Below are 12,250 nucleotides of genomic sequence, written 5' to 3' on the forward strand. Positions count from 1 at the left end.
TGCTGCACTTGGGCCTCGGTGGCAGCAAACTGCAGCTGCAGACTGTCAGCGCAGGAACTGTGGGATGACTTTATTCTGAATACTTAGTCATCACTCGGGGTAGACCTGCCAGGACTCGCCACTTCTATAAGCCAGAGGTGGCAGGCACAGCACACAGCCCACCAGACACTGCGATTCTCGGAAGGTTCACTGCCATTGCTGCTGTTAGTACTGTTGCCACTGTTTCTTGGGGTCAGGGGTGGCCTCAGAAGAGTAAGAGGTGATCTGTCAGTCATTGGCACCCTGTGAAAGTTGAGAGGCCGTGAAGTCAGGTTTGCCTGTGCCTCTGACTGGCCAGATCCTGGGAGCTGTTGTTTGTACTGGATGACTTGGTTCCGTGTCAGGTTGCTGCCAACAGAACCAAAGGCGGCTGGGACTCCTGCACGCTGCCCCCACCATCACCACTATGTGAGCCTAGGAAGGTGCCACCATGGCCACCAACACCTCTTCCCAATCTTCAACACTGCTGCCACTTCTTTGATATGCTCATGGTCACAACTGAGGGATGAGTTCAAGAGGGTTGATCCAGAGGGAGGCGTGGTGCTGATGAGGCAAGCCAACTTGTACCCCATTTCAGGAGGGGCGCTAAGCAGGAGGGAGCAACATGCCCAGATGAGGCTTAAAAAATAAAAGGAAGGGATGAGCTGAAGGCTGTGCCTTGGTACCTACTGTGCTGCCTGTAATGTCTCTGTAGAGAAATTTCCAGACAAACTCTGATGTCCATGCTTAATAAAACTTCCAGTAGACTAGTCCCAGCGGGGAGCTCCGTCAACTTGACCAAAGGCATCTATAGAAACACTAGCACATGTTGGTGATGGAGCAAGAACTTAACAAAGGTCAGGAGTAAGGACCAAAGTTTAGTTCCCAGCACCCACACCAGGCAGCCCACAAGGCCACAACCCCAACTTCTGGGGATCCAACACTAGTCTCTGTGGGAACCTGCATGCATGTGCACAAACCCATACACAGGCATGTAACAAAAATAAAATAAAAATCTTAGGAAAGATGTGTTGCATCTGTTTATACTGTTTCTAATGATGCAAAGATGCGTTGCGTTCTTTCATGTTGCATTTGTTTAACTCTGTAAAGCTGTGTTGCTTTGCCTGTCTAAAACACCTGATTGGCCTAATAAAGAGCTGAATATCCAATATCAAGGCAGGAGAAAGGATAGGCAGGGCTGGGAGGCAGAGAGAATAAATAGAAGGAGAAAAAGAGAGAAGACCAAGAAGTAAGAAAAGAAGGGGCCCATCACCCAGTCACACAGTCAGACATGAAACGAGGAAGAAAGGAAAGATAGACAGGAAAAGATAAAAGCCCAGAGGCAAAAGGTTGATGAGATAAGTTAAGAAAAGCTGGCTGGAAATAAGCCAAGCTAAGGCCAGGCATTCATAGGAAAGAAGAAGACTCCGTGTGTATTTATTTGGGAGCTGGGTGGCGGGCCCCCCAAAGAGCCAAACAACGGACAACACCTACTTTTTGAGTTCCCTAACTTTGACCTCAGAGGGACTGGGAAAGCTTTTGTCTCTGGGATTGCTGGGGTCCAGGCAGGCCGGTGTCCCACCTCCATCTGACCCTTCATTATCTCTATTCCCTTCACACTGCTCCCCTTTCTGGGGCTGTAGTGGTGTCTTGGGGGAACACTGGCCAGATCTCCGGCTGATTTATTTTTATCATGGCAGCAATTTTTGGAAATGTCCTCTCTGTGGCTGGGGACATGCTATGTCTGGACCTACTTCACCCTTCTCTCAGGACTGGCATGTGGGGAGGGAGCTGCTTGGCCTGCCCTGTGCCTGGAAGACACCCCCAGCATCTCCTCTGAATACATACTCATCCTCTTGTCCCATTAGGGTCCCTGTGGTCTTCTTGTGACAACCCTCCACCCTAGGAGCATGACCTTTATGCTTTTCAGCCTGGCCAGGGCCCAGCACAGTATCCCCATAGTGTCCCTAGCTCCTCTGATTCCTCTACTCCCGAGAGCCACAGCCCACCATATGGCCCCAGGAACATACCTGTCCACAGTGAAAGGGCAGGGTACTGTGTAGGGCATTGTCCCTGGCAGGTAGCACCATGTCCTCATCCTGGTCCAACACATCCTGGGGTCTGTAGGACGCAGCAATGCTTCTCCGTCAATCATTTTGTCAAGAACTTTCTCTAGGTCTTTCTGTACATGGCCAGTCAGGAAGGCCAAAGCACAGAGAAGTGATCCACCTTTGTAGTTCTAGTGTCCTGAAGCCCAAAGCTCCCCACCGGTTTCCTGTGTACGTGTGTGGGGATGGGAGTGGGGGGACCTGGTCCGTACAGCCGATCCCAGTATGGCAGCTACTTCTCGGCTAATCCCAGTATGCTCCCAGCTCTCAGGAACCTTCCCAGGAAGGGACATAGTATAGTCGCAGGGAGATGAGGGGCAAGGTGGGGACAATGCAGACATTGGGAAGAGGTGTTGTGGTCCTGGTGCCAGGACTCTGGTGTGAGTCACAGACCTCCTCGTGGCTTTGAAGAAAGTGGCCTGTCTCCAGAGTGGGGACAGGGTGTCTCAGCCCAAGGAGAATATCAAGCAGGGCGGGTCCTCTGTGGGTGTTCCTTGCAGCACTTGGCTTTGTGACCAGCGGTGTCAGTTGTGAGGGTCACAGGTGTGGTGTTCCCAGAAGCCAGGTGCATTCTCGTACAGCTTCTCTGTCCTTGGACTGTGGGGCCAGCCAGGCTCCCACACGTCACCAGGTCCTTGCTCAGCAGAACTCCCTGTAGATCCTAGAGTGATGGCCAGTCTGAATGTATCCCTCTCTTTCTTTTTTGCCACCTGTGCCCTCTGTGAGGTGGCGAGAAGGGCATCTAAAGCCCTGCTCCCAGCAGGCACCTATGCCAACTTTTCCCGGGAGGCAGTGGGTGCAGCCCAGCTGGCAGCCTGCTGCCTAGAGATGCGAGTGTTGGTGGAACTTGGCCCCTGGGCCGGGGGCTTCGGGCCCGACCTGTTGCTGACCCTGGTCTTCCTGCTCTTTGTGGTGCACGGGGTCACCTTTGATGGGGCCTCTGCCAACCCCACTGTGGCCTTACAGGAGTTCCTCATGGCTGAGGCATCACTGCCCAGCACCCTGCTGAAAGTGGTGGCCCAGGTCCTGGGTGCCCAGGCTGCCTGTGCCCTGACCCAGCGCTGCTGGACCTGGGAGCTCAGCGAACTACATTTGCTGCAGAGCCTCATGGCTATGCACTGCAGCTCCACCCTGCGCACATCCGTGCTGCAGGGTACACTGGTGGAGGGTGCCTGCACCTTCTTCTTCCATCTGAGCCTCCTCCACCTGCAGCACAGCCTTCTCATCTACAGGGTGCCTGCCCTGGCCCTGCTGGTTACTTTCATGGCTTACACAGGTAAGACGGGCTCCGCTTTCAGAACCTCAGCACCTTCACTGGTACCCTATAGGGGGGTCTGCTGACCAAGGGGCTCAACAGGTGGGTAGGGGCTAGGAGGCAAGGCCTCGGTCGTGTGTAGGGGAGCCTTGTACCGTGCATGTCTCCGCAGCTCCCAACTGTGTTTATTACATCTGGGGCAGCTGAAGCAATTATACAGTTCATGGCTTGGTCCTCTGGATGCTCCTGAGCCCTCGAATACCCCATAAAGGGCAACAAGTCTTATGATTTCTTTCTCCCTGGGACAGCAGCAGCCCCTCACGCCTGTGATCTCTGCCGTGGCCATGCTGGCATCCTGGCTAGGTTTTTGTGGTCCCTCATGTTCTTTCAAGGGGTGCTCTAGGCCCAGTTCAGGCTGATTCAAGGCTCCCAGATCTCACTTATCAGCCCTGGGATCCCCCTGGAGGGAGGCATCCCTAGATGGGATCCCAGGACAGGCTGTTGACCGGCTGCTCCTGAGAGCTGGGGGCTCTGTGGATGTTGCATCATGACAGACGCTGAGGTTGCTTTTTCCTTCCTTCTTTTTTTTTTCTTTTTTAAGATTCATTTATTTATTACTTACTTATTTATTTTGAATGCAGTATTCTATCTGCATGTATGCCTACAGGTCAGAAGAGGGTGCCAGATCTCATTACAGATGGTTGTGAACCACCACGTGGTTGCTGGGAATTGAACTCAGGACCTCTGGAAGAGCAGTCAGTGCTCTTGGCCTCTGAACCATCTCTCCAGCCCCAGAGCTGAGATTTCTAAAGGCTTGTTCCAGAAGGCCATGAACCCAGGAAGTAGAAACAGTGCGAGCCAATGCTGAGCCAAGCCAGCTCAACACTTGGTGACCCTAGCAAGACCATGGGAAGGGACCTCCGGCACCCTGGTCAGAGGCGATGAGCTGAGGCCAGAAGCACAGAGAACGCGGCAGGGTGGTGATCTACAGCAGAGCGCACAGGAGCAGCTGTCCCTTACCCTACCCTGCGGGCCAGGCTTCCCAGCTCCCACAGCAGAGCTGCCTGTGTCCTGCACCCAAGTCTAGGTCCACAGGGCACTTGCTCTTCCTGAGGCCCAGGCTCTGCTCTGCCTGCCCAGGGCCATTGTCCAGCTTCCTGGCATGGCTTGAAAGATCGTAACTGGTTCAACTGCTCCCCTCACCCCACTTCTCTCCTGTGGCTACTCAGCAGGTGACTTCTCTGTGGTTCTCCCTAGGCCTGCAAGTGACATCTTGGTCACTGCTGCTGTTTTTATCTCACCCTCCCTGTCTTGATCTTGCCTCTCGCCCCACCCCCACCCTACCCCAGCTCCTTTCCTTGTTTTATTTTGTTTTGGTTTTTATTACCCTCTCTGGCTCTGGCCCTCTCTTCTCTGTCCCTCTCCATATCCCCTGCTGTCTCTCCCCTATATCTCTGGGCCACCTCCCAGAAGGTAGGGGGGTTGGATCAGAAGACTCCTGATGTAGGAGTCTCACTCAGGGTGAGGGATGGGGGAGTGTGTCAGACATCCCTGGTACAACCTTGGTCCTAGCGCCTCTCCCGTGACCTTTGGCCTTGGCTGCATAGGCCTCATTCCTTTGTGCTCATCAGCATGCAGCAGGGAGAGCGGCTGTCCCCAGCACCCTAGTGCCAAGAGCCCAATCTCATGTCTAGCAGCGTGGTCTCTGCTTCAGTCTGAATCAATCCATGAGGATTCGGTGCTTCTGTCCACAGCTGGGCCCTACACATCCGCCTTCTTCAATCCCGCCCTGGCTGCCTCCGTCACATTCCACTGCTCTGGGAACACCTTGCTGGAGTATGCTCATGTGTATTGCCTTGGTCCTGTGGCGGGTGAGTAGTGGGGGCGAGGCTGGCCTGGGTATGTCCATGGATGGACACAGACACACAAAGCATTGCCGGCTACAGATTCACGATGCTGTCACCCTTCCTGGCTCCCTGGGATCTTGGGTGTTGGGGCAACAAGAGTTTGGGATCAGTTCTCCTGGTCTCTGCAGTGTGGGCAGCTGGAGGAAGTGACTAAGATTGCTATGTCTCGGTTTGGATTGTCACAGAGGAGAGCGGACGGTGTTCAGTGGAGAGTGGGATATGGGGAGTCGGACCCTCGGAAACTCGGTGTGGGCAGCAGGGACAGGCTGCACGAGTTCTCTTGTGACTGGGATTCCCTCCTCCCCAGGGCATCTTCACATACCTGGTTAAAGCTATCTTTCTGGGTTCTGCTACCACAGGGCCTCTGGGGCACAGAGGTCAGGCTTGGATGATCCCATGCCTTTCCGGGCCGCAGCCCTGGGTGGTCAGGGCCTGTAGCTCCTGGTAGGTCTGCCCTGTGACTCCTTGAAGCACAAAGCAAACCCCCTCCAGTCATCCAAGTTCTGAAAGAGGAATAGCAGTGGAAATCCTTGGGCTAGAGTAACCCAGGGAAGGCCACCAGATGGCTCTGTCTCTAGCTACAGGATCTGGGGAATTCTGGTTCTGGCAAATTCCTCTCTGGCACTGGGCCCAGGTACTAGGTTTCCCCACACCATCCATGGCTTTACCAGATGACTGAGGCCCACTGGAACCTTGGAAACCTTCCACTACTTTCAGGGTTCACACTTGGCAGGGCTCAGGGCAGAGCCTCAACCCAAGGGGAACGGGGACAGAAGTCCCAGCTCTTCCCAGGAACACAACCGTGGGATGAGGGCTGAGATATGGGCTCACCACCTGTAACCTGGGCTCTTGTAAGGTGACCTACCCATGGGCCACTCTGTGGACTGTTTCCAATTTATGTCCTTGTCCCCAAATACACACTGCAGGGTTCCTCTACGACTTTTCAGCTTTAACTTGTGTGTAGGTGTGTGTGCATGTGTGCACATGCGTTCTCATACATGAGTACACACGTGTGTGCATGCGTGTGCATGTGTTCATGTACATGAGTGCACATGTGCACATGTATTCACACACGCAAGCACACATACAGGCACATGTGTGCACATGCGTTCATGTGTGTGCACGCGCATGTGTACATGTGTGTGCATGAGTTCATGTTTGTGGGCGCACATGTGTGCATGTGTGTACATGTGTTCATGTATGTGAACACATGTGTGAGCGTGTGCACACGTGCTCATGTATGTGAACACGTGTGTGCGCGTGGGCACGTGTGTTCGTGTATGTGAGTGCATATGTCGGTGCATGTGCACATGGAAGCCAGAGGTCAACCTTGGATGTCATTCCTTTGTTGTTGTTTTTGTTTTTGAGAGAGCTCTCTGATTAGGATAGACTGGCTGGCCAGCAAGTCCCAGGGATCTTATCTCTTCCTCCCCAGTGCTGGGATTACAAGCATGAACCACTACACCTTGCTTTTTTGGGAAGGATTAGCTTGGAGACAGGGTCTCTCCATGAAGCCCTGGCTGTTCTGGAACTCTTTATGTAGATCAGGTTGGCCTCAGATTCATAGAGGTCCTCCTCTGTCTCCTGAGTGTTGGGACTAAAGGTGTGTGCTATACCTGGCTTGAATGACTTTATATATATACATAGGTGCTAGAGACCAAACAGGCCCTCGTACTTTTAAGACAAGCACCTTATAGGCCAAGCCATCTCTTCAACCCTAATATTTCGGTTTTTAATATAACTTGGACAGGCTGCCTCCATGTTCATCCCCCATATGTGGGGGTCACTTCTGGTCAGTTTGGCCTCAGACTTTGAGCCTCCTGCCTGGTGTGACAGAATGACAGGCAGGTGCCACCATGCCTAGTTCCAGTCACCATCTTCATCTAGAAGTCACCAACACGAAAACAAAAATTTACAAAGTTTAGTTAGAATTCAACGTTGAGGAGCTGGAGAGGTGGCTCTGTGCCGTAAAATGTTTTTGTTGAACACATGAGGAACTGAGATCAAGTCACCACAATCTACATATGGCTGGGATGTAGAAACACACACACACACACACACACACACACACACACACACACACACACACACGGGAAGAGGGAGAGAGAGAGAGAGACAGAGAAAGTCACCGTTAAGAACTAAGGTGAGTTGGCTTTAATCTCAGCACTCAGGAGGTAAAGGCAAGTAGATCTCCGTGAGTTTGAAGCTAGCCTGGTCTACAGAGCAAGTTCTAGGACAGCCAGTGATATACAGAGGAAACCCTGTCTCAAAAAACCAAACAGAACAAACAAACAAAAACAAAACAAACAAACAAAAACAAAACAAGACACCTCCATTCCCCCCCCCCCCAAAAAAAGAACAGGGCAGTTAGACATTAGGCAAAGCTCGGGGAATCCTACTGAAGACAGGGAGGAAGGATTGTAGGAACCAGAGGGGTCAAGGACACCATAGACAAACAAATAAAATCCCACAGAATCGATTCTGGCTCACAGGGGCTCACAGAGCCTGGACCGACTGACCTAGGCCCTCTGCATCTTTTTTTTACAGTCCTGTAGCTTGGTCCACTTGTGGGACTCCTAACAGTAGGGAGGAGGGCTGTCTCTGACTCTTTTGCCGGCTTTGGAGACCCTCTTTCTCCTCCTGTGTCCTCACCCAGCCTTAATACAAGGGGAGGAGCTTTCTCTTACTGCAACTTGAGATGCCACGTTTTGTTGGTATCCACTGGGAGACCTGCTCTTTTCTGAGTAGAAACGGAGGAGTGGATGGGGGAGGGGCAGAGGGGAGGTGGGAGTGGACACTGCAGATTGGGGTCTCTCCTCCTTCCCCAGTTGTCTGGTCCATCTGAGGACCTGGAGGATGTAGGGACTTAGAATATCAGAGAAAACTTGGAGACTGAACTAGCTTCTTGCTCCCTAGTCCTTCCCAGGCCAGGTCAAACCTGTTTTAGGGCTACCATTGCTGTGATGAAACACCATGACCAAAGCACCTTGGGGAGCAAAGGGTTTGTTTGGCTTACACTTCCATATCATCTGCTTCAGAGTGACAGACACCTCGGAGAGCTGCAGGAGACAGAAAGTCTTTCTCAGGTGGACCTCTGGGCCTGGAGGAGGATGGGGCTGCCCTGGGTTTTACTTTCTGTTTCATGTGCCCTTCTTCCCTCCTGCTTTTCCCAGCTCAAGGTGTAGCTCATCATTGAGAAATGTCAGGACAGGAACTCAAACTCAAAACACCCTTGGGATAGAAAATAAATAAATGAATGAATAAATCAATAAGAAAAGAAAGATTGGGGGAGAGACAGTTGTGAGACAGCGCCCCCTGGTGGGGAAGATCAGTAAGCCACTGGAAGCTGGTCCTGCAGCCCGGGAGTCTCAGAGTAGGAACTGTCTCTGCTTCTAGACCCAGAGTAGCAGCACCACATCTGCTTCAGGGGATGACCAAGGTCGGCAGTCGAGTGTGGACAAGGCAGGTGACAGCCGTGGGAGCCTATCTCTGATGGGAACTGAAGCAGATCACATGCGTGGAACCAAGGGAGTTCTTAGTGGGGAACACTACACCACAAGTTCAATACTTAAACAGAAAAATCAGATGGCTCCTCCTTCCCTAGCTAGCTGGTCCCTCTGAGACCCTGGAGGAGGTGGGGACTGAGGATATCCAAAAAAAAAAAAAAAAAAACACAGAGATTGAGCCAGCTCCCCACTCGCTAGTCCTTCCCAGCCGGGTTCTAGCCCTGCTCTCTCCCCCGTTTTAGGATTATCATTGCTGTGATGAACATCATGACCAAAGCATGTTGGGAAGGACAGGGTTCAATCAGCTTACATTTCCACAGCACTGTTCATCATCGAAGGGAGTCACTACAGGAGCTGAAACGGCAGAAACCTGGAGGCAGGAGCTGACGCAGAAGCCATGGAGTGGGTGCAGTTACTGACTTGTTCCCTCTGGCTTGCTCAGCCTGCTCTCTTATAAAACCCAGGACCACCAGCCCACGGATGGCACCATCCACAATTTGGGCTGGGCCTTCTTCCATTAATTGTTAATGAAGAAAATGCCCTATAGTTTTACCTACAGCCCACTCTTATGGAGGCTTTAAAAGAGAAACGGTTTCTCTGTGTAGTTCTGGCTGTCCTGGAACATGCTCTGTAGAACAGGCCGGCCTCGAACTCACAAGAGATCCATTTGCCTCTGCCTCTCAAGTGTTGGCCTTAAAGGTATGCATCACCACCACCAGGTGGAGGCATTTTCTTAATTGAGGCTTCCTCCCCTAGGTGACTTTAGCTTGTGTCAGTTTGACAAAAAAACTATCCAGCATACCCTCCCCCCAAACTTCTGCTAACTGAAAGCAACCCTCCTGCTACGCCACCTTTAGAGGCAACCTGAAGGAGAGGTTATCGGAGCGACCTGAAAACTGGTGTGGGACATTTGTGTGGGACACCCTGAATCCTGGGTCCCCAGAGCATAATCTAGAAGCATCCAAAACTCCCATGTGTGCTCCAAAAGATCCAGGCAACTTTTTCTAGACACTAAGGGGCAAGACCCAGAGAAAGGATGTGGTCAGAGCCCAGGTAGAGCCTTGCAGGGAGGCCTGGGCTCTTCTGTTGGGACTCTTCTACAGTCTGACTCCATCTCTTGCAGGTATGATCCTGGCCGTCCTGCTCTATCAGGGCCACCTTCCTCGCCTTTTCCAGAGAAATCTGTTCTATCGACAGAAAAACAAGTACCGAACTCCCAGAGGGAAGCTGTCCCCAGGTTCTGTGGCTACCCAGACGCCCACAAAGGAGTAGAGTGGCAAAAAGCTGTAGATACTGGGGTCCAGCTGAGCTGTCTTGCTCATAAGGCTTCAGTCACCTCATGAAACTTTTGGGACTCCCTTCCATGAAACCATTTGCCAATAAACCGTGTCTATGACCCGCCTGACTCCCTGGCCTGACGGAAGCTTCTGGAAGGACAGGTGAGGGTGAGTCCTTTTTACCTATTACACATTCTTTCCTGATTCATGTTTACAGAGTGATAATAAAAATTTAAGGCTACAAAGACTGGCAAAAAGCCCAGGGTGAGCAAACCTGGGCCTGGCTACCTGGTACATGCCTGGGAGCCCACAGTCAAAAGAGGCCTAAGACTTTCTGGGAACCCCAAGGGCAACTGGGAACCTACAGTGGCGATCAGGGGATATTTCAGGGGTCCGGGCCAAGAGCAAGGAACCTAATGCTGCTATCTCTCACGTTTCCTACCCTTAGGACACTGGCTATTTATCCCCCAAAGCTAGGCCAACCCTTCTCCCAGGAGTTCCTGGGTCAGTTGCTCTGTGGTGGCGCAGGACCAAAGGACAAAGCAAGGGGATAGTCTGGGTTTCCTGGATACTGGCGAAGCCACAACGAGGAGAAGATCCTTCCAGACCCTTCCATGCCTGCCCCTTCACCTTGCCTAAGGCTCTTCTGCATACCCATTCTGGAAGAGGTCCCTGTCTGTACACCTAGCCTCCTTTCCTTTGTTGGTGCAACCAACCTGGGAATGAGTGACAAGGACCCCAGTTCCCTGATTGCTCCTGGAAGGGGCTGGAGAGCCAGCTCTGTGTGGCCTCTGACTTTGGGGTGGTGAGAACACAGAGGTGGCGATGTGGGGGCAGTGTACCTACAGTGGAAGGTGATAAGGGCTGTGTGCCTACCAGAACCTGCAGGACTTTATAGCTGCATCAGGCCTGGGGGTGGTGTCATAGTTGCCGCACCCAAGGTGGCATCCCAGGAACAGAGACAGCTCCTCATGGCCACACTGAACCCAGGGAGGCTGGCAGCCTGGGGGCTTTCACGGCCTGCACAGATAGCTGGGACAGAAATCCTGCTGAGATTGAAGTGTTGGGGTCACAGTCTTTTGACATAATGTGGCAGAACTTGGTCCAGATGTGGAAAGCGAGAAAATAATACATTATGTATAAGGTGGCTGTGCGGGGTGATATACATGGAGGATGTATGAGCCAAGCGTGTCTGTGACATGGTGGAGAGAGGACAGCTTGGATCTATTCTAGAAGCTGTGCAAGTGTTGTGTGCATATGCATGTACACACGTGTGCACACGTCCACATGCATGGGGTAAAGGAGTGGATATCACACACAATTTTTGGTAGGAATTTATCCCAGAGTACATTCCCAGTCTTTGGTATTTGCTGCACCACTGATTCCAATGCTTTTGAAAACTGACCATTTTCACTATGGTATGTCTATGAAGTGATACGTTGAGAAGTCTCTAAAACTCCATGAGTTAAGATTTGCTGACAAAATAAAATGCAGTGTTTTATGAAAAATAAATCTATTTCTAGCAAAAAAAATGCACACTTGTTTATCAGAATAGTTTCACTTTGTCCTGGAAAAGGCAGAGCAACACTGATTTCCTCTGTATGGGAGAGGAGGTGGGTAAGGGATGCAGGCAGAGAGGCTGCCTGCTGGATCTACGCTGGAGGAAACTGAGTGGACACGGACAGTCTCCTCAGGAAATACACCCGGCTGTCTGTGGGGACAGTCCAACCTCAGAGCCTTCTGCAGAACTGTGAAATCAGGACCTGAGCTTGGGAAGTGGCTGTTTCCGGCTGGGAGGTGCTCAGCCTGTGTGGTCCTCTATTCCAATGCGTGCAGTCTGCAGGGTCTCTCCCTTTTAGGCACTGAGTCAGACCTTTCAACATCTGATGGACCTGACCGGGAGGCGGGTCACAGCCTCTCTGCTGTGTTTGATGGGTTTGTTGTTGTTTTCATTTTTTCCCATGAAGCTGACACTGCTCACATTTTGAAAACTGCACTACAACAAATTTACATCATTGCTTAATTCTTTTAAAATGAAAAGAGGAACTTGAGCTAAGACAGGAATCGAAGCCTGGCAGAGTCAAAGCAGTTTCACTGTGGCTCGGGATGCGGAGAAGGTGAGGTCATATTTTCAGAGGGCTTAGCCTAGGGCTGGACATACCAGCAAGTCTGGTAGAAG

The 12,250-nt window shown here is 51.8% G+C and overlaps 1 protein-coding gene across 1 annotated transcript; it reads left to right on the plus strand.

Annotated features, from left to right (window-relative positions):
• Positions 1-2,671: 2,671 nt before the first annotated feature.
• On the plus strand, positions 2,672-10,260 carry LOC125405393 (aquaporin-12). Its single transcript, XM_087904963.1, has 3 exons — positions 2,672-3,402; positions 5,136-5,252; positions 9,918-10,260. The coding sequence occupies exons 1-3, from the start codon at positions 2,796-2,798 to the stop codon at positions 10,064-10,066; spliced, it is 873 nt and encodes a 290-aa protein (XP_087761089.1). The 5' UTR covers positions 2,672-2,795; the 3' UTR covers positions 10,067-10,260.
• Positions 10,261-12,250: the final 1,990 nt, after the last annotated feature.

Source organism: Myodes glareolus, chromosome 1 (assembly GCF_982192425.1).
Source record: "Myodes glareolus chromosome 1, mMyoGla1.1, whole genome shotgun sequence".
Classification (NCBI taxonomy): Eukaryota; Metazoa; Chordata; class Mammalia; order Rodentia; family Cricetidae; genus Myodes; species Myodes glareolus.